Source organism: Salvia splendens, chromosome 14 (assembly GCF_004379255.2).
Source record: "Salvia splendens isolate huo1 chromosome 14, SspV2, whole genome shotgun sequence".
Lineage (NCBI taxonomy): Eukaryota > Viridiplantae > Streptophyta > Magnoliopsida > Lamiales > Lamiaceae > Salvia > Salvia splendens.
The window spans coordinates 30,227,769-30,247,500 of NC_056045.1; the positions used below are offsets into that span (position 1 = coordinate 30,227,769).

A 19,732-nucleotide genomic window follows, 5' to 3' on the forward strand; every position below is an offset into this window, starting at 1 on the left:
CATGTATAATCGACTTGACAATTAAATTCATAATTCGAAGAAAAACAGAACCATAATCAACCTGACAAATAAATTTACGGTTCTGATTTTGCACCGCTCTCTCTCTCACTCCTCTCTCATACACACCAACCAAAATTCCTTGTCTAGAATGTGAGTAGGTTAGTGGGGCTTTCTTTCATAAGCATGCTTTTGTTCATAAGTGAAAAAGGTATTGGGTTTTGGTATAAGTCTTCTATGATTGACAAATGTCTTCTCCAATTCCAAGTTTTATTTGTGTGCCCACATGCCTCTCTCTACCCATGCTTACTTGCACTTTACAGTTGGTAAATGCCTACATATATCTTTGTATTATTATACAAATATGATTTCATATTGTGTACACATTATATGATTTTGTTGTCACCCACCGAAAAAAAAATGTCACCCACTGCTAAATCAATTATAAATTTTTTCATAGATTTCAAAGGTTAATTATTCTTGGGCAGAAAATGAAAAATTCAATTATTTAAGAATAACAAATGATACTATAGTCGAGATTTCAAGTCATCACAATTTTTTTTTCTTTTAAATTATGTCTGCATACAATATATATTTCACAGGTGGGGGCACCCCTACGACTAATTAGCCCTTATCTACACGTAAAATTTCCATGTTCATTCCATTCATTTGCCTTTAACGTTATCCCAAAGACAGAAAATATGCTATTTTTATTTTTGAATTTGGATCTGTCACTAATCACACTGTATAATTAATGATTGTAGAGTATGTATTATATACACACTATATGATTTTAATGTCAACCACCAAGGTATCGGTTTTAAATTTGAGGTTGAAATCAATTATAGTGGAATTCTTTGTCACATCATTATTAATTAATACTATAAGCATTTATGTGTTAGTAGTATTTATCGAAATTGTTATTGCGCGTTTTCGATTAGTTCATTTCATTGTTTGAACAAATCAATTAAGGTCAAAATTGACAATTTTCGATCAATGTGTCGGCATGTCTTAATCATATCTCTAATTGCGCATGAATTTGTCTAAGTGTATTTGTTTATTGTTAATGCATAAACACATAGTTCGTAAATATACTAATTAATGAAATTCAATATATAATTCATGACACGTTTTTTTCTTCTAAACGATGTGCAATTTTTTATTCCAAATATTAGATTTAAAACTCCTTCTGCTAGGAGAATTCTCCTTAATAATCATACTTTTTCATTCAAATATTATGTTGAGTCTATCATGTTTAAATCAATTGATAAGATGTTTTTCTGTTATCATAATACATTTGTTTTTTCAGTAAAGTTCACAAAATCTGAATATATTTTGTAAATTAACTTTGATATAACCTCAGTAACAAAGAAGGTATATACTCAATTTTGTTTGTATTGATCTAAAAAAATAAAATATTATTTTATTATTACTATAGCCTAACTCATGAAGCTATATCGCTACAAGCCCAATACAGTTAAACTGGACTAGGTTAATGAAATTGGGTCATTATCATTTTGCCTTCCAAACTAGTAGGCTTGGCCCAATTGCTTTTAATATTAGCACTCCTTATTAACATTATTACTGTGCAATAATATTGGATTTGGCAACAAAAATTATGATAATTAATAAAATTGGCCATTGGGCTTACAAATAGACTGTACATAAATATTGAAGTGTATATATTTTAAACAAAGGATTATATTTGTTAATAGAACAATACCCCTTATTTAAGGGGTATACACGGAGTACTATTTTCAATCGAGAAAAGTAAGAATTTTGAATTTGTTCATAATTATTCTATGATGAAATTCTATCTGATACCACAATTGTAAAATTATAAATGAACATCATTGCTGGTGAGTTATACGATGTTATTAATTCAAATAAAACAAAGTTACTTAGTTAAAAAAAATACTATGAATAATATTACCATAATAAATCTAACTTTAGAGCATCAGCAGTGGAGCGGAATTCACGGCGGAATTCCCAAAAACACGTCATACGGACTTCCCACTGCTCTGCCAAGTCATACGGAATTCCCACTGCACAGTAGCGGAATTCCCTGCGGAATTCCCGACGGAATTCCAACATTAAAAAATTCATAAATTCACAAATTATACAATTTTCGAAATTAAACAATTTACGGAATTAAAATTTCGACGCGAATACGGAGAAAATGCATCCACTTTATTTAAAAAAAAACCATACTTCATTAAAAAAAATACATAATTACTAAAAAAGGTATTTTGAGAGAGAGAAACTTATTAATACAAGTGGTGCAAATGAAATGAAGTTCAACGGGATGTATATATAGGAATCGAAAAAAAACATTTAACGAAAAAAAGCGGATTTCCTCGGGCGTGGCGGACGTCCGCACGGAATTCTCCACGGAATTCCGCGGAACGCCGTGGAACTGCGAATTCCTTCGCAGAATTTCGTATCCGTGCCTAGGACGCGCAATGGCGGACGTCCGCCTCAGAGTTCCCGCACACTGGTGGAAATTCCGCGTGGACGTCCGCGATTGCTGATGCTCTTATAAAATTTGAGAATCAGTTTACCCTAATCTAAATTTACACTTTGTTGGGGGGCGGGCATTATAGTTATACTCTTTCCTATTTGCTATTTATACCCTTCTCCATATATACTACGACGATACGTCGTCGGTTTCGCCACTGTCAATCTCCAAAACCCTAAACCCTCCCAGCTCAAGAAATTTTCTCCCATGGCGGTAAGCTCCCCTCCCTATTCACTATATTGATTGTGTGTTTGTGTATGTTTATTCAGATCTAACCGTTCATGAAATGGAAGGCTAGAAAAAATAACGAAGAGAGCAAAATTGGGGGGAGGGGTGGATATAGGGGCTTTGGAATTTCCATTTTCTGCTTCGGTTTTATATGCTTACGATGCTTGTTTTCGTTTTTCTGATGAATAGCGTGTTGTTATACGAGATAGGGGATTCGTTTGAATTCTTGCTTTTGCTGTGAAGAAAAGGCGAAAATTCAAGGGTTTCTGAAAATGCACTGTGATTGAGCAACTTAATCGAGTTAAATTATGAGTTGATTGAGTTCCTGCTTTCTGTTTGACATGATTACATTTTTTGTTTGTTTTTTTGCCTTTGGAAAGCTCATAGACTCATAGTGTTTGACATTGAGGAGTTTTAACCTCAGCTGAACGATCCAAAACTCGCCAATGTTAATGCCGTCTTTCATTGCAGTCCGTATTTCAACTTATGGTTATTGAGTGGAGATGAGTTTCATCTTGCTTAGCACTGTTTTTTACTGCATGCTCTGGTTTAGGTGGTGTATGTATCTACATACCTGTTCTTAGGTGTAGATTCTTTTAGGTTAAGTATGCCCAAAACACTATTTATTTCCAGCTTGTATTGTCAACTCATATTCCTGCTTTAGAGATAAACCCCATGCCATTGCATCAAGGATAATTAGTTGGTAGGAGTGAAAGACTGCCAATTTTCTTTTCCGGTTTTATTTACGTCTTTCTTGGTTTCACTAAGTCAGCATGGCTTGGTCCATTGTGTCAACTTGATATAGTATGCAGAGATTATCTGTGTGTGGGCATAATGATAAATTTCTGTGTTCTGAAATATTTTTGGTTGTTGCTTGCAGACCGTGCCAGTTAACCCCAAGCCTTTCTTGAACAATTTGACTGGGAAGCCTGTCATGGTCAAACTCAAATGGGGAATGGAATACAAAGGTTACTAAAGTTTTGGGATTGATTTTTCTAATAATATGAATACCTCTTCGTTACTCTTATCTTTTCTCCTTCATATATTAAATATTTGGCATTCTTATATCACTGAGAAGATTAATTTTCTATTTCTGTTGTGTTCCAGGTTTCCTCGTCTCTGTGGATTCATACATGAACTTGCAGGTACCTAGTACTGTATTAAAACATCAACCTATAATTTGCTACATTGTATATTAACTCACAACAACAGTACTTGATACGAATTTGGATGTGATGAGAAATATGACAATTACCTAGCTTGTAGGTTATACTCTGACATGAAAATGTATGTTCTTTTTTATTTTGATGGAATGTTTCTGTAGTGGAAAGTGGGAACTTCCGTCCTACACCTGACAATTAGTAATTCCCTGCATAAATTCACTCCCCATCTAAATGGATGTGAATTTTGTTGGGCTAGTTTCTGCTATAGCATTTATTTACAGGAAAAATTTGAAGCTTCACTGTTCTAAACTTATGTTATACAAGCAAAATATTTTTATATTGAATGTAGAAACTGAATAAGGACATAATCTGTTGGTTATATAGCTTGATAGTATTTTATCCAATTGAGTGGTTTACCTTAAAACGGTCAAAATTGTTTGACATATAGCTATTAAATGCTTAATCATTTATTTTTGTAGCTTGCGAATGCTGAGGAATACATTGATGGGCAGTGCACTGGAAGCCTTGGAGAAATCTTGATCAGGTTCCATTCATCTTCTCTCCAATCATCTTCTAAGTACATACACATACTTGGATGAAACTAGATAGATTAATATACTTCGCACAAACTACTATTACTTCTCACTATCTCAGTTCTCATAGAATACAGTATGTCTTAATTTTTCATATGAACATTTGTTCCTTTGAGGAATTTATTACTTAAGTTGTGAATATTCTGTTCAGCAGTTGGGCTTTACGAAGCAATATAGTTCTCAGAGAAATACAGTTAGCTGATGAAATCTTTTTGGGTTATCTTGTGCAGATGCAATAATGTTCTGTATCTTCGCGGTGTGCCTGAGGATGAAGAGATCGAAGATGCTGACCGTGATTAGTCTGACCGATTGTATCATCGTATGCCTAATTGAACTGGTGGTTGATCTTGCATCTGCACTTCTCCCAAGCTTCTATCATTTGTGTAGTAGTTGTACTTGACATGCATTCTATCTTTGTTCATGTAAAATTTATGCACGTGAGCTGTTGAAGGGATATATTTTGTTATAAATTGTCACATATCAGTCCAGAAAATTGAAAAAAATGAGAGTTTGAATTCATTTGGTGCATTAGGGTTCGTTATTACTCGGTTGAATTATTGGATAGAAAATTAATTTGCCCATATTTTTTGCAATGGGTTCAATTATCACCAAATCATGATTTTCTTGTTTGCCCACATATATATATATATATATATATATATATATATATAGTATATATTTATGTGAGAATTACACAATTTTCAAAACTTTGTGATTTATGATATCATTGTTCAACTGTGTACGCATTTTAATGACATGATCTATGTCTACTAATTAAGATGATCTGATGTGTATGCGTACTAAGTAATGGAGTAGTTATTTAAATCAGACTGTTATATATAATCAGAATTTGATTAAATTTGGTACTGTAATTAATTAAGTTATTTTATTATGGAATTATACCAAACCTCACTGATTTGTCAAACTTAATACCAAACTACCTATTTTTGAAATTTTAAACACTACATACCTATATTATGGCCAAAGTTGGGAATGTAATAAAATGGAAAATTATGTATCGTGATAAAAGTCTCATAAATCCGATTTCCTCCAAAAGGCCAATTAATTTTACTATTAAAGATTATGATCTATTGGAATATAATTTCAAGGTACATGATTCCTAATAAATTACTTATCATTTGTCATGTGTTTGAAAATATCAAAGAAAATTGGTAGGATTTTTAATTTATGTTCAACTAAGTAATTGTTATAATAACTGAATTAACTAATAGGTGTACTAATTGAAGCAGTAATAATAATAACAATCGAAATCATAATTTTAAAATTAAATTAATATTTTCTTAATAATTGTTATAATAAATGAATTAACTTATATTATTATTATTATTATCTATAGTTTTAACAATTACATTAAGATCAATGTAATTAATTATTGATTGCTAATAATAATACTAGTAAAATATGATTGATAATTTAAAATCATGTTAAGATTTTGTTAATTACTCGTTAATTTTCCAGATATAATTCTCACAAGTAAACAACCCCAATGAAGTAATTCGAATTATTTATTTTTGTATAATCTAGCATTGTACTAATTAGAAAAAACGATGATTGTAACCCACATATAAGAAAGCATTGTTATAAAATGGAAATTATTATCCAAATGACAATTATACCCCTTTGACTTGCATCAAATTATCAATTCTCAACATATTGTTCGAAAAAAAATCCCTCATCCATTAAAACCAGAGCTCAACTGCTTTGTAAATTTCGGTTTCGTCGGTGCCTCGATCTGCTCCATTTGTCCCGGTTCGAGATCGGGCGATCTCAGCCGTCCGATCTCTCTCCACTGCGCGGATCCGATTCCCTACCTCTCTCGTAAGCTTTCTGCTGTTTCGAATTCTGAATTTTTCCCCCTGTAGTTGATCAATTTCTGTGTTTTTTGGCGGCATTTCATGCGATGATTTTTGTTTTGTCGTTTTGATTATTGCGTATTGTTGATCTATCATGTGAATTTTCGAAATCTGAAGACCGGGAAATGAGCGTCGATCATGAGAATTTTGTGATTGTGATACTTGGTTTTGATCAGTGGCTGGATCTAATTAATCACAGCTGTAAGTGTGCTTTGGAGTTTGATGACCGTGTACGGAGTTTTAATCCAGCTGAGTGTGTTGCTTTGAATTCGAATTAGCTCAGTCCACAGCTGAATGGGAGTATTCCAATTATGTACATTGTGAAACTGAGAAATTAGAGTTAACTTGGGATTTGAAACTTCGTGAAATTTGCTGATCATTCCTTTCTTATATTGTTTGGAAAATGTAACCAAATTTACTATCTATTGAGATATAGATTTGGTAAGCTGCATTTCGAACCTCAATAATAAATAGCTATACTTTCTCTCATTTTTAGGTTTTTAGTCTAGAAAAGATAGATTATGTGTACTACTGTAACTAATGCTTGTTTTTTCTCCGAACTGATAATTTTTCTGGTGTGGCAGGACACCTGCAATGGGAATGGACAATCAAAGTTGGCATTTGGATTTAAACCATGAACAGTGGGCAGCGCTCCCGGTAGATGGCCAGCGGCCTGCTGCTCGGTACAAAGTAAAGTTATCTAGAAAATTGAACTCTCTGGATTTTCAACTGTCCTTTTCCTGTTTTAAGTTTCTCTTCTGCTTTCATTTTATTGAAAAAAGCTGTAAATTTGTAAACGTTGATTGCTATTCACAATATGTTTAATGTACTTTTTCCCAATATATATTTGTCCTTGCCTTACAGCATGCCGCAACAGTATTGGGAGAGAAGTTATACGTTATGGGTGGAAGCCGCAATGGTAGATACCTATCTGATATACAGGTATTGCTAACTGTTCCTTGCTTACAACTCATGAATTTTTGATTGGGGTTTATGTTTTATTAATTTTTCCGCATGATTTTAGGTGTTCGATCTGAAAAACTTGATGTGGTCAAGTATCAAACTGAACATGGAAGCCAATGATGATAAAAGTACAGATGGTGCCAAACTTGGAGCTTTCCCAGCAACCTCGGGTCACAGCATGGTAATCAGTTTGGATGTTTCATCTTTTATGCATTTTATATGCCCTCCTCCTTTACCATTCATCATATTTTCTAATTTTTGGTTGCAAATAGCCATGATAGTTTTGAAGTAATATTAGTTTATATTTTAATATATCTAATTGATCTATAGAGTTAATTTCCCAACTCCAGATTGTGTGGAATGGAAGACTTCTTCTTCTTGCTGGCCTCACAAAGGAGAGTGGTGACACCGTCGTTGGTTTGTTTTTAAGATCTACTATGCTAAACTCTTGATTATGCTGAACTAACATTTTTGTCTTTGTTTAATTTGTTTTTTTTTTTCATCCAGTACTGACTCTTATGTCTTTTCTATATACTCTGTAGTGCGGTTCATTGATCTTGAATCATACACTTGCGGTGTTGTTGAGACCTTCGGAAATATTCCGGTAAACTGATTCTTTGATTTCGCATTAAAAGTTTTGTCTTTGTCATACTCCCTCCGTCCCATAATAGATGTCACACTTTCTTTTTTTGTTCGTCCCACAAAAGATGTCACATTTCCATTTTTGGAAAAAGTTCTCTCACATTAATATAAAAATTATATTTTCTCTCTCCATCTAACACACGAAACAAAACCTCATAAAGTCCCGTGCTGTCCCACAAGTGTGACATCTTTTGTGGGACGGAGGGAGTATTAGTTTTCCATTCATCGACTAAACGTGCCCCTTGTTTGCTAATATGAGTCATGTGGATAAAACAAAGTTTATGTAGTTTCTAATTTTGTATAAAATGTTTTCTTGGGGGTTCGTTTTTGCCTCACAGATGTAACTATTAAGTGTTCTTATGGTGTTTCATTTGGCAGCTCAGAGTGGACACTGTATGTATGTTTATTATTTATTTATTTTCCTTCAATGATGTAATTGTTAGGCATTATCATGGTATTTCATTAGGTAGCTCGGAGTGGACAGTCTGTTACACAGTTTGGTTCTAAAATTATCATGTTTGGTGGAGAAGACCGCCATAGACGATTACTAAATGATGTTCATGTTCTTGATTTGGAGACAAAAACATGGAGTGCTGTTGAGACCACGTACGTTACTTTATCTAATCAATGCGTTACTGTATCTACTCAAATTGCTGATTTCTATATACATTTCATCAATGAATTCCAATTAATATTTGTTTTTTACTTTGACAGACAGATACCTCCATCCCCTAGATTTGATCATGCAGCTGCTCTACATGCCGATCGCTATCTTTTCATATTTGGTGGATGCTCTCATTCAGTCTTTTACAATGACCTTCATGTGCTGGACTTAGAAACAGTGAGCCTACCTTCTTCTTTCCATTATATTTCTGTCCATGTTGATCCAGCCTCGGTAATGACATGCGAGCATACTTTCCCAATTTTCCTTATAAGAAGTAATTAACTGAGTAAATAGAAATCCATATGCAAGTGAACCTTTAGCATATTGCTTCTTGGTTGAGTTTAGTTTTTCCTCCCAAGGGACTCCTTTTACTGTTTGGAAAATCGTAAACTAAATCAGGTTGTGGCCAAGTGTTGCTATGCGCTATGCATACATGGAGTTTGTTTTCAAAACATCTCTATTTTTTTATCACAAATGTTCATATGCCTGTTTATTTGTTTCTTGTTACATTCAAATGATATCTTTTCTTGTTAAATGTATCTCCAAGATCTGTTAGTTTACTGCATATTTTAGGACTACCAAACAATAGTAATGGGAGAAATGATTTGTAACTCATGTGACCCAACTAATTTAGTTAATTGCATATGTTGTTCGATACCATTGTGGGACTGAGTTACATATTTCTTCTCTCCCCCCCCCCCCAAAAAAAGGCAAATGTAGGTAATTTTTTGGATCATGGCGGATGAGGAAACTACAACTTGTCCACAATAGTGCCTTTAAATATTAAGATAATAAAAAGATCCTTATTTTTCTAGACCTTATGTAATAAACTAAAGGCATTTGATTTGCAGGAGGGGGTGAGGTCCTTGGGATTTGTTTTCTTGAATACCCGATTGTTACTTGCTAATAAGATGAATATTAAATGGACTGCAATTCTTTTATTGTAGATGGAATGGTCCAAACCACAATTGCAGGGTGATGTGGTTGCTCCTAGGGCTGGTCATGCTGGTGTTGCAGTTGATGGAAATTGGTATATAGTTGGTGGTGGAGATAACAAAAGTGGTGGGTGAAATCTAATATAGGGTCGAGTTTTGTCATAACATTTCAATTTCCTTCTCACATTAGTCTGTGCTTCTGTTTTTCTATGACTAGTTGTGAAACACACCATGTTTCTTGCAGGTTCCCTAGAGACCATTGTTATAAATATGTCAAAGCTTGCTGTATCTGTGGTTACTTCTGTGAAGGGAAGAGATCCACTAGCTAGTGAGGTACTTCACTGGCTGTGTGTATTTAATTTGTCATATTGTCATTTGAGCTGTATCTATAGATTGCAGAACTGGTATTAAATATATTTATTGTTTGCATGAGATTTTAATGTGAAACATAAAACAGGGTCTCAGCATTGCATCTGCATCACTTGGGAGTGAGAACGTGTTGATCACGTATGGCGGCTATAATGGGAAGTATCACAACGAGGTACTTTTTTTGTGATTGTACAAGATCTACCTTCATACCAGGAGTGATTACAATTAGATGTTGGTGAATTTGTCTATTTGTTTGTTTTACAATTAAGAGAAGTTCCATCTTTATATGATAGAAGTATGTCTATTTTATGGGACGTGTAAGTTTACCATGGGCCATGGGGACACAAAAATGGGAAGTATGATGATAAAATGTTACTCCCTCCGTCCGCGAATAGGAGTCCCGTTTTTCTATTTTAGTCCGTCCGCGAATAGGAGTCCCGGTTACTTTTACCTTAAATGGTAATAGGGTCCCACATTCCACTAACTCATTCCACTCACATTTCATTTAAAACTAATATATACAAGCGAGACTCATATTCCACTTAACTTTTTTCTACCCACTTTTCTTGACATTTCTTAAAACCCGTGCCGCCAAGGAATGAGACTCCCAATGGCAGACGGAAGGAGTATATGAGAAAAATTAATTTATTTGTGTAGGAAACCTTTGTGTATGAGTGGGGTGTTTTGGCAAAGCTCTTGAGTCTTGAAGCTTATATATATCTTTTATCATAGTAAGTTCTATCTGTGCAGTACCCAAACAACCTCTAAATAAAATATGAAAATCTTTTGTATAGTTACGTGTATGTTGTGAGGGATACTTCTTCATTTCTACCTTTTCTTTTAATCATTTACATTATTTGTTTTTTCAATACTTTCACTTTCCTGTTTTCCTTCTGCTTTAACTCAAACTAACCAGTAGGTTTGGTGTATCCTTTCGTGTATAGGTGTTTGCTATGAGGGTCAAACCTAGGGATTATTTGCAACCTAAGATTTTGCAATCACCAGCAGCCGCCGCTGCCGCTGCTTCTGTAACTACTGCATATGCCTTGGCAAAACCTGAACTGTCGAGTTTCAGTGAAAAAGAAGATTCAAATTCTAAGATAATCCCAGTGGATACCTCCCAGAAGGATATCTCAGCTGAAATTAACTCACTCAAAGAGGAAAAGAAGGCTTTGGAATTGTCACTTGCTGAGATAACAGCTGACAACTCTGCTATCAAGACAAAGATTGAAGAGATAAACGAAAATCATGCTGAGTTGTCCAAGGTTAGGTGCCAGAATATTGTTTAAAACTCTTTGCATCATTGTTGCTGTAAAAAAAATATTTATCATCGAGAACTGGATGCAGGAATTACATTCGGTGCAAGGACAGCTTGTTCAGGAGAGGTCAAGATGTGCCAACCTAGAGGTCATACAACTATCTGCATCCTCTCTTCTTTTTTTTTTTTGGGTCATGTCAACTCTGTTGAACTTGCCCCCATCCCGCCGAGGATGACTGGTATAATAATTGTTCTGGCTGATATCTAATTAATCGATATCTTACGTCATTTCCAGGCACAAATAGCAGAGCTGCAGAAGGTGCTTGAATCACTTCCATCATTAGAAGAGGAAGTTCAAGCACTTAGGATGGAAAAATCTGCACTTGAAAGTGATATGGAGCACGCAGAAGTCCAGAAGCAGCGATCTGGTGGTATCTGGAAGTGGGTTGCTGGATAAGCTAGTTGCTCAGAACAGATGAAGTTGCCAAGGGCAGTCGAGTCCATAAACGTGATGATTGTCCGACTGCAATCACTATGCTTGATGGAGTGAATTTTGAAGTACTTTTTCCCATTGTAGAATGTCTTTGCGTAGAAAACTATATATGAAATGGATTATCTTCACCCCATTCACGCAACTTTTGTTTCTCTTGAAATACTTTGGAACAACACAAATCACTAGTCTTTTTGTAATTTTTTGTGACTTTTAAACATTTAGATTCATTCATTTTGTCTTTATCTTCAATGTAAAACTTCCAATTAAAATGAATAACAACATTATGCGCAGCTCGAGAATATACTTTTTGGACACTTCTTAGGCAATGCTTACTATTGGAAGGTAGTTTGAACAGAGTTGAGCTGCTAGAACAACCTTTTTATTACAAATTTGGACATTGCAGTTTCTTTATTACATGATATATATATAGAAACACAATGATTCGATTTGAAAATTCAGATGAAGAATCCTCCCACTGCGGGTTCAGGATGCTTCTTAGCTACTTCATAATCTGGAAGGCATCTGTTGCTTACTCTGTGATATCAATTGCCTTCTCAGAATTTTGCCAGCAGCAGACCTCGGTATGGCATTGATGAAACTTACTCTCCTAATCGCTTTGTATGGCGCTACCTGCGAATTGTCGATATAGTTTCTGATTGTTATAATCATGTTTCAGCAGAAGGGACAGAAGAGCTGGTCTCGTGAATACCTGGCTATTAATGAATTGTATGACTTGATCTTCTGTTAACTTATCAGCTGCTGCTCTGACCACACATGCGACAGGTATTTGTCCTGCAGCTTCATCTTCAAGCCTGCACAATGTTCTTACCGCGTTAGAATATTACATAAACTCGACATGTATAGATTATTCCGTGTATTGCATTTTTGCGTCTCTGCACTTTGTGTGTGTTTGTGTTTTGGGGATGGGGAAGGGGTTAATTGAAGGTATATGGAAACACACGGTATGACTGCTGCATCGGTTATTTCGGGATGGCCTATTAGTATTGCTTCCAGCTCTGCTGGAGCCACCTGCATTATGGCAGCAGTTTAGTTATCTAAACTGTAGTTTTAAATGGAAACACTCTTTTATTAGATGTTGTGACTAAATAATACCTGATAACCATTGTGCTTGATCAATTCCTTGATCCGGTCGACGACATAAATGTATCCTTCATCATCGAAGTAACAAAGGTCGCCTGTTTTAAGCCACCCTTCCGAATCAAAAGTTACAGCAGTTGCCTCCTTATTTCCCAAGTACTCTTTCATCACACTTGGGCTCTTTAACCAGAGTTCTCCTTCCCTGAAAGGCGGAAGCGCCACTCCAGTCTCGGGGTCCACCACCTTGGCACTGAAATACGGGAGCAGTCTTGCTGATGAGCCAGGGCGAGCCTTTGCCTCCTTATCAGTAGCAAAGTAGGTAGTAGCTCCGCAAGACTCAGTTAATCCGTAGCCTGTCCTAAGCTCAACCCAAGGGAACTTCTTCCTGAACGCCTCAGCCACCTCGTTGCTCAGTGGCGCCGCTCCTGATCCCACTCGTCGCAAGGAAGTTAAGTCATGCCTTCTTGTATCATGCTTAACCAGACCAAGAATCACTGGTGGAACAGCAGGTATGTTGTTCACCTTGTATTTCTGAATAGCTTCAAGCATTGCTTGGAAATCGAATCTTTTCATTAGCACGACCGTGTTGCCCGTGGTGAACAATCCCAGCGCGAAAAATACTAGGCCGTAGATGTGAAATATAGGTATGAAACATAAGATCACATCATCACTGGCCTTGGATACTTGGGTAGACCATTTCATCATTGTCACAACTGAGATGAAGTTGGAATGAGTCAATACCACTCCTTTGCTCGTTCCGGTAGTCCCCGACGAGTACAAAATTGCTGCCGTCTCGGACTGATTCGGCTTTGCCTCTGTAATCTCCAAAGCTTCACAGTTCTCGATCAGCTCCTCAACAGAAAGATGACCGCCTCCTCCACCACGCGAAGTATGGAGAACAGGCACTCCAGCCGAAGACAGCTTGGAAATCTCCGAGGGTACAGCAATGGCTAGGATTGCACCTGAATCACGCACTTGCTTGATGATCTCCGCTTCAGTATTAACCGGATTAGCAGTGGTGATGACGGCACCGATGTAGAGCACAGCGAGACATATGGTTGGATACAGCAGCGAGTTAGGCGACAAGACGAACACCACATCGCCCTTCCTCACCCCAAGCCCGTGATGCAAACCAGCAGCCAGGCGGGTTATGGACCGCTGGAGCTGAGCATAGGTGACGCGGTGGCCGGTATCGGAGTCAATGAGCGCAACACGCCTCTCAGCCTCCTCCGGCGGAGGGAAATGCGACAACACGTATGTGGCTATGTCAAGATTAGGCTGAGTTGGGATCTTTTGATGTTCGTTGAGACGAACCAAGGAATGATAGATTCCGGTTTGCGAATCGAAACCACACTTCTTATCAAAGTGTAGAGAATTTTGTAGGGATTCTTCCTCCATAGTGGCCATTGCCATTAGCCTCTTCTCACTCAGTATGTTCTATGCCATTTTTTTCAATAATTTTCCTCATTTTGTATGATGTTTGTTTGTTAAATATTTGTTAAAAACATGTCGCATTCTGCTAGTTGCCGGCTATAACGAGGTGAAGACAGCTTCATATTTGCAATTAAGATTCACTTTTTATTCCTTTGGAATATTGTCTTTGTCTAGAAAGCGACATTTTTCTTAGTGTTTGGACATTTTCAAGAAGATCAACATTTTTGCCGCCCAAGCTTGTCTGATTATGTTGATCAGGAGTGACGTGTCACCACCCCATCGGCCGTATATCGATACAATAGCTGGTATCCTTAAACCTATGGAGCTGGACCAGGTAGGATTGTAAGAACACAATCGATTAAGATTATTTCGGCGATGATATGGTTTGCGCGGTGCGCCTTGGTGACTGGCGAGGTCGGGCACTGACGGATTCACTGCGGCCGTATGATCCAGTAGAGGTTGATGTGATGACCTAATGAGCTAAAACTTAAAAAATCATAAAATTTTCAACCTCTACCAACAATGTCAGACCAAATCAGAAATTTTAATTATTTTTTTTCTTATTAGAAAGATAAGAAAATACCGTTGAAAATTTTAGGTACCCCACTGCTCTCTCTAGGCCGGCCATTGGTAATTAGCAGTCTTCATTTCATAGTAGAGATGCATCAACTCAAGTTAGGAATGCATTATTCTCTTTGCAATGGCAATTTCTTCGCTCCTATTCTTAGTCTTCTTCATAATATTTGTCGATGCCCGATGCCTCGATCATAAAAAAAAATTGTTACTTGACCTCAAGAGTGAATTAGTATTCAATTCTTCTCGATCTCAGAATTTGGAGACATGGAACCAAACATATGATTGTTGCGAATGGGGTGGCGTGGAATGCGATGGTGCTGGTCGTGTCATCAGTTTAGTATTAGACCAAAACTCATTGAATGGTAGCATTCACCAACATCTCTTTCTCCTTCCTTCGCTTTTGCACTGTTAGTGTAGCCAACAACCAATTTAGTGGACAGATCGAAGAATTTCCCGTTGTAAACGATCTTGTTTGGCTAGATTTGAGTAATAATAGGATACAAGGTCCTCTTCCTAGCTCCTTCTTCCGTTTTCAAAACATTTCCGTTCTTTGGCTTTCTGACAACTTGTTCGATGGCACTTTTGAACTGCGAAAGATTCAAAGTCTTTCAAAGCTTACGCGATCTCTTTCTTACAACAACTTGTCTGTCGACACTGACAACTTAAGCTTGAATTCTGAAGGTTTCCCCCAGTTTGATACGTTGCACCTTGCGTCATGCAATCTGTACGAGTTTCCAAATCTCAGAAATCAATCCGTGGACCTCTGGAACAACCACATCGGAGGGGATATTCGTAGTTGGATTTGGGGACTGGAAATGAGCTATTTGAACCTTTCTTTTAATCTTTTGACATATCTGCAAAAGCCTAGACTTGCAGTCTAACAAGTTGCATCGTGTTTTGATTTCCCCGATTCTATCCTCTCTAAATTTTAGTTATTCTGTTGTCTTGCTCGCAGACAACATACTAACTGGAGTGATTCCGACCTCCATCTGCACTATATCTCCGCTTAGCGTTCTCGATTTGTCTTTCAATAACCTGAGTGGTAGCATAACGAAAAATACTGTGAGTGAAGTGCTCAATCTTAGGGGAAACAAAATCAGTGGTGTTATCCCGGATCAATTTTCTAGTGAGTGTAGCCTACAAACCTTTGATGTTAGTAATAACAACTTAGGCGGGCGGGAAGGTTCCTAAGTCTCTGATAAATTGTAACAACTTAGAGGTGTTGAACGTTGGAAACAACAACCTCGAGGGTAGTTTCCCTTGCATGTTGCCGTTGAGCTTGCGCATTCTTGTTTTGCGTTCCAACAAATTCCAAGGAGACTTGAGATGTCGAAGAAGTTGGCCGGATCTTCAAATTCTGGATATATCTTCAAATAATTTCGGTGGCTCCATGGATATGCTAAACTTCTCGAGTTTGAGAGGAATGATGCTACAGAGTCCTACACATTCCAGGCTCCAGGGGATGATCCCAACTGGCCCTCAATTCCAAACGTATTCGGCAGATATGTTTGAAGGAAACCCGGGGCTATGTGGTTTCCCACTCGACAGAAGTTGCAGCAGCTCTCGTGGACCCGCTTCAACGCCATCAGAAGTGAAAGATGAGGAGATTGAGTGGGAATATGTGTTTGCTGCTTTTGGTTATGTTGTGGGATTCGGAAGTATAGCATGTGCACTTTTATGTTGCAGAAGCTTCAGAGAAAGATACTTCGAGAAGATAGAGGAGGTTGTTGACGAGATATTCTACGAGAGAGGAAGAAGAATAAGAAGGCATGAAAGAAGAATAAGGCATGAAAGAAGAATAAGGCATGAAAGAAGAATAAGAAGAAGAGCAGAGAGGATCCTTGGCAATAGAAGAAGAATAAGAAGAATTTCAATTCACACCCCACTTAAGAATTTCGTCAAACACCTTTTGTTCGTTCTAGTTCCCAGCTTTCAGTTTGGCAATAGAACAAACAGTTGGCGAATATTATTTAGCCATTAAAACAAATATTTCGATTAGTGCATACATCAATAAGTTTACGAATTATTCAAACTATCCATGGGATGTGGATCGATTTTAAATCCACATCTGTTTCTGTCAAAAAAATATGTGATTTAATTATATTTAAAGTTGATAAATTTCGTAGATATGGCATTGCAAAAAACAGTAGATCATTTCAGTAATTAAATATTGGGATTGTCGGAATCTAATTAATGTATATGAAGATTGTGGAATAACAATTAGTTTATGTGTAGCCAGCAGAAATTTGAAGTTCTTGAAGGAAATTCACAATTCACTCACGCAATTAACAAAACAGTTGGCGAATTACTGCAAAAACAGAAGCTCCTACATAATTAGTAGTGTTTTGATATAAAGAAACTTTCAATATTTAGTATTAGACTAAATAAAGTGGATAACATTGTCTTCTCCCAGAAAAAAAAAAGACTTACATTGTCAACGAATCAAATGAATATTGATTTTGGGCATAATTAACTTTTATTAAAATAATTTGGATTAATTAGCAGGCTTTTTCAGGTTTGGGTCCTTCTCAACCTTACTGGGCTCGTGCACACACTTTATATTGGGCTTCGATTGTAATAAATGGGCCTTTAGAACCAGCCCAATAACAAGGGCTATCAAGGGAAATTCAACTATAATATTATCTGTTTCTCAAATAGCACCCTTTTTAAAAAGTAGTCTATTTTATTTTATTTTATTTTATTTTAATAACATTGATAAAATTTATTTATTTCAATTTAAGATACTCCATGATATATATTGGAGGTGCAAACCATCCCACGTGGAGAAATGAGAAATAAGTAAATGTGTAAGAAATATAGGGTTTTTTCTTTTTTTGTTCTAAAATAAAACTTAGATTCCGTGAGTGTACTAGACTTTTTTTTTGTTCCGATTTTGGGAGAGACGCATGACCCTCATGCGTCTCTTTTTAATGAAACGCATGACGGAGATGCGTCTTTAAGGGAGACGCATAAGGGTCATGCGTCTTTCTAACGACACACAACCATCATGCGTCTTAGGGCGTCTCTTAACCCATATATATGAAACCATTCTTGGTTGTTTCTCTTTTATAGAAACATCCTTGAATGTTTTATGTTTCACTTTCGATGTGAAACAAAATCATTCTTGGTTATTTCTCTTTTATAGAGACATCCATGAATGTTTTATGTTTCACTTTCGATGTGGGACAAAATCATTCTTGGTTGTTTCTCTTTTATAGAGACATCATTGAATGTTTTATGTTTCACTTTCGATGTGGGACAAAATCATCTTTGGTTGTTTTATGTTTTATAGATACATCCAACACTTTTGCCTTTCTTAAGATCATCATTTATCACGTCCAACACTCTTATTTTATAGAATATTATTTTATTTTCTAACAGCCTCAAAATTCTTACCATCAAATATATTTTTTAATTAAAAATATTGGATGATTTTTAATAAAACAATTTAGCAATCGCACGCGGTGTGAGTTTATTTGTAATCAAGGACGAAAAATTAGTTGATTTTTATGGGATTTTTTATAAAGGTGCCAAAAATAAATTACTAATTTCTCTTGAATTAATCTATTTTCAATAATTTTTTAATCACAAATGAACTCCTCTATGCTTTTTCTATGAATTATACTTTATCTATTCTATTAGAAATGAAACATTTCTTAAAATGTAAAATATCATCGTCTTTATTTTTCCTTTTTTTTTTTTACTTTATTCTCTTTTCACTTAATTTAAATAAATATATATGAATTCTATGCCAAAAAACAAATATTTCTAAATTAATAGGATGGAGAAAGTATATGCTTTTCTAAGTAAGAGATAACCAGATTTAATTCTTCTTAGCTCCAACAATATCTATATTGGTTACAACAATGAACTACAAAAAATAAGTCTTGCTATGTCAAAATAATTAAGTCAAGATGGACTTTAAGATAAAATAAATGATATAGAATTAAGATAAAGATTTAGTACTGTTGCTTGATTAGTAAAATAAGAATAAGAATAAAATAAATTAATTGTGTGATGGACTAGATTGTTCTATAAATTAAATGTGAAATGATATTTTTGCCTTTATAATGAACTCATATAATTTCATGTGTTTTAATGTTTAATTGTACAAAATCATTGACTAATCCATTTCACAATTTCTCCAAGCCAAACATGCTTAACTTTAGAATTCTTATAAGATGGACGCCAACAAATTAAAGAAGATGCATTTCTCCAAGAAATATTTTGTCCCACATCGAAAGTGAAACATAAAATATTCAAGGATGTCTCTATAAAAGAAAAATAACCAAGAATGATTTTGTCCCACATCGAAAGTGAAACATAAAACATTCAAGGATGTCTCTACAAAAGAGAAATAATCAAGAGTGATTTTGTCTCACATCGAAAGTGAAACATAAAACATTCAAGGATGTCTCTATAAAAGAGAAACAACCAAGAATGATTTTATCCCACATCGAAAGTGAAACATAAAACATTCAATGATGTTTCTATAAAAGAGAAACAACCAAGAATGGTTTCATATATATGTGTTAAGAGACGCATGAGGGAGATGCGTCTCTCCCTAAGAAGCATGATGGTTGTGCGTCGTTAAAAAGACGCATGGCCCTTATGCGTCTCCCTTAAAGACGCATCTCCGTCATGCGTTTCATTAAAAAGACGTCTCTCCCAAAATCGGAACAAAAAAAAAGTCCAGTACACTCACGGAATCTAAGTTTTATTTTAGAACAATAAAAGAAAAAACCCAAGAAATATAGTATACTAATCCCAACTCCATTAGTATGATAAATTTTTTTTAATTTGAAAAATGATTCAAAAGCAAAAAATAGCGTATTAATGTTGAATTCAAATGTGTATCACCAAATCCTAGAGAAACCATTTCAGTTAATCATGCATTTGAAGACCTGCTTAATCGGTTCTCGGTTCT

At 35.7% G+C, this 19,732-nt stretch overlaps 4 protein-coding genes across 4 annotated transcripts; 3 read left to right on the forward strand and 1 right to left on the reverse strand.

Annotated features, from left to right (window-relative positions):
• The first annotated feature begins 2,588 nt into the window (after positions 1–2,588).
• LOC121763670 (probable small nuclear ribonucleoprotein F) lies at positions 2,589–5,018 on the forward strand. Its single transcript, XM_042159731.1, has 5 exons — positions 2,589–2,728; positions 3,624–3,711; positions 3,851–3,888; positions 4,386–4,450; positions 4,730–5,018. The coding sequence occupies exons 1-5, from the start codon at positions 2,723–2,725 to the stop codon at positions 4,797–4,799; spliced, it is 267 nt and encodes an 88-aa protein (XP_042015665.1). The 5' UTR covers positions 2,589–2,722; the 3' UTR covers positions 4,800–5,018.
• Positions 5,019–6,179: 1,161 nt separating this feature from the next.
• On the forward strand, positions 6,180–11,928 carry LOC121763364 (acyl-CoA-binding domain-containing protein 6-like). The gene is made up of 14 exons (XM_042159366.1): positions 6,180–6,338; positions 6,958–7,063; positions 7,238–7,315; positions 7,398–7,517; positions 7,687–7,753; positions 7,879–7,940; positions 8,445–8,584; positions 8,693–8,819; positions 9,590–9,704; positions 9,822–9,910; positions 10,035–10,118; positions 10,891–11,211; positions 11,294–11,353; positions 11,500–11,928. Exons 2-14 carry the CDS (start codon positions 6,968–6,970, stop codon positions 11,659–11,661), a joined length of 1,521 nt encoding a protein of 506 aa, XP_042015300.1. The 5' UTR covers positions 6,180–6,338; positions 6,958–6,967; the 3' UTR covers positions 11,662–11,928.
• Positions 11,929–12,127: 199 nt separating this feature from the next.
• LOC121764782 (probable CoA ligase CCL5) lies at positions 12,128–14,250 on the reverse strand. The gene is made up of 4 exons (XM_042160805.1): positions 12,811–14,250; positions 12,659–12,726; positions 12,407–12,509; positions 12,128–12,327 (listed from the first exon to the last, which is right to left on the reverse strand). The coding sequence occupies exons 1-4, from the start codon at positions 14,206–14,208 to the stop codon at positions 12,202–12,204; spliced, it is 1,695 nt and encodes a 564-aa protein (XP_042016739.1). The 5' UTR covers positions 14,209–14,250; the 3' UTR covers positions 12,128–12,201.
• Positions 14,251–15,164: 914 nt separating this feature from the next.
• Positions 15,165–16,752, forward strand: LOC121764522 (receptor like protein 26-like). The gene is made up of 4 exons (XM_042160533.1): positions 15,165–15,597; positions 15,761–15,867; positions 15,977–16,608; positions 16,728–16,752. Exons 1-4 carry the CDS (start codon positions 15,165–15,167, stop codon positions 16,750–16,752), a joined length of 1,197 nt encoding a protein of 398 aa, XP_042016467.1.
• The last annotated feature ends 2,980 nt before the right edge of the window (positions 16,753–19,732 follow it).

What these genes read in the sequence shown, in the direction of transcription:
- LOC121763670 (XM_042159731.1), top strand. An exon ending in ATTCATACATGAACTTGCAG is followed by an intron (nt 3,889 to 4,385) that starts GTACCTAGTACT and finishes TTATTTTTGTAG; the next exon opens with CTTGCGAATGCTGAGGAATA. An exon ending in CTTGGAGAAATCTTGATCAG is followed by an intron (nt 4,451 to 4,729) that starts GTTCCATTCATC and finishes TATCTTGTGCAG; the next exon opens with ATGCAATAATGTTCTGTATC.
- LOC121763364 (XM_042159366.1), top strand. Translation starts at nt 6,968, where the DNA reads ATGGGAATGGACAATCAAAGTTGGCATTTGGATTTAAACCATGAACAG. An exon ending in GATACCTATCTGATATACAG is followed by an intron (nt 7,316 to 7,397) that starts GTATTGCTAACT and finishes GCATGATTTTAG; the next exon opens with GTGTTCGATCTGAAAAACTT. An exon ending in ATGTGCTGGACTTAGAAACA is followed by an intron (nt 8,820 to 9,589) that starts GTGAGCCTACCT and finishes CTTTTATTGTAG; the next exon opens with ATGGAATGGTCCAAACCACA.
- LOC121764782 (XM_042160805.1), bottom strand. Translation starts at nt 14,208, where the DNA reads ATGGCAATGGCCACTATGGAGGAAGAATCCCTACAAAATTCTCTACAC. An exon ending in ACCGATGCAGCAGTCATACC is followed by an intron (nt 12,510 to 12,658) that starts GTGTGTTTCCAT and finishes AACATTGTGCAG; the next exon opens with GCTTGAAGATGAAGCTGCAG. An exon ending in TACAATTCATTAATAGCCAG is followed by an intron (nt 12,328 to 12,406) that starts GTATTCACGAGA and finishes GACAATTCGCAG; the next exon opens with GTAGCGCCATACAAAGCGAT.
- LOC121764522 (XM_042160533.1), top strand. Translation starts at nt 15,165, where the DNA reads ATGGTAGCATTCACCAACATCTCTTTCTCCTTCCTTCGCTTTTGCACT. An exon ending in GTAGCATAACGAAAAATACT is followed by an intron (nt 15,868 to 15,976) that starts GTGAGTGAAGTG and finishes ATAACAACTTAG; the next exon opens with GCGGGCGGGAAGGTTCCTAA. An exon ending in AGGCATGAAAGAAGAATAAG is followed by an intron (nt 16,609 to 16,727) that starts GCATGAAAGAAG and finishes TGTTCGTTCTAG; the next exon opens with TTCCCAGCTTTCAGTTTGGC.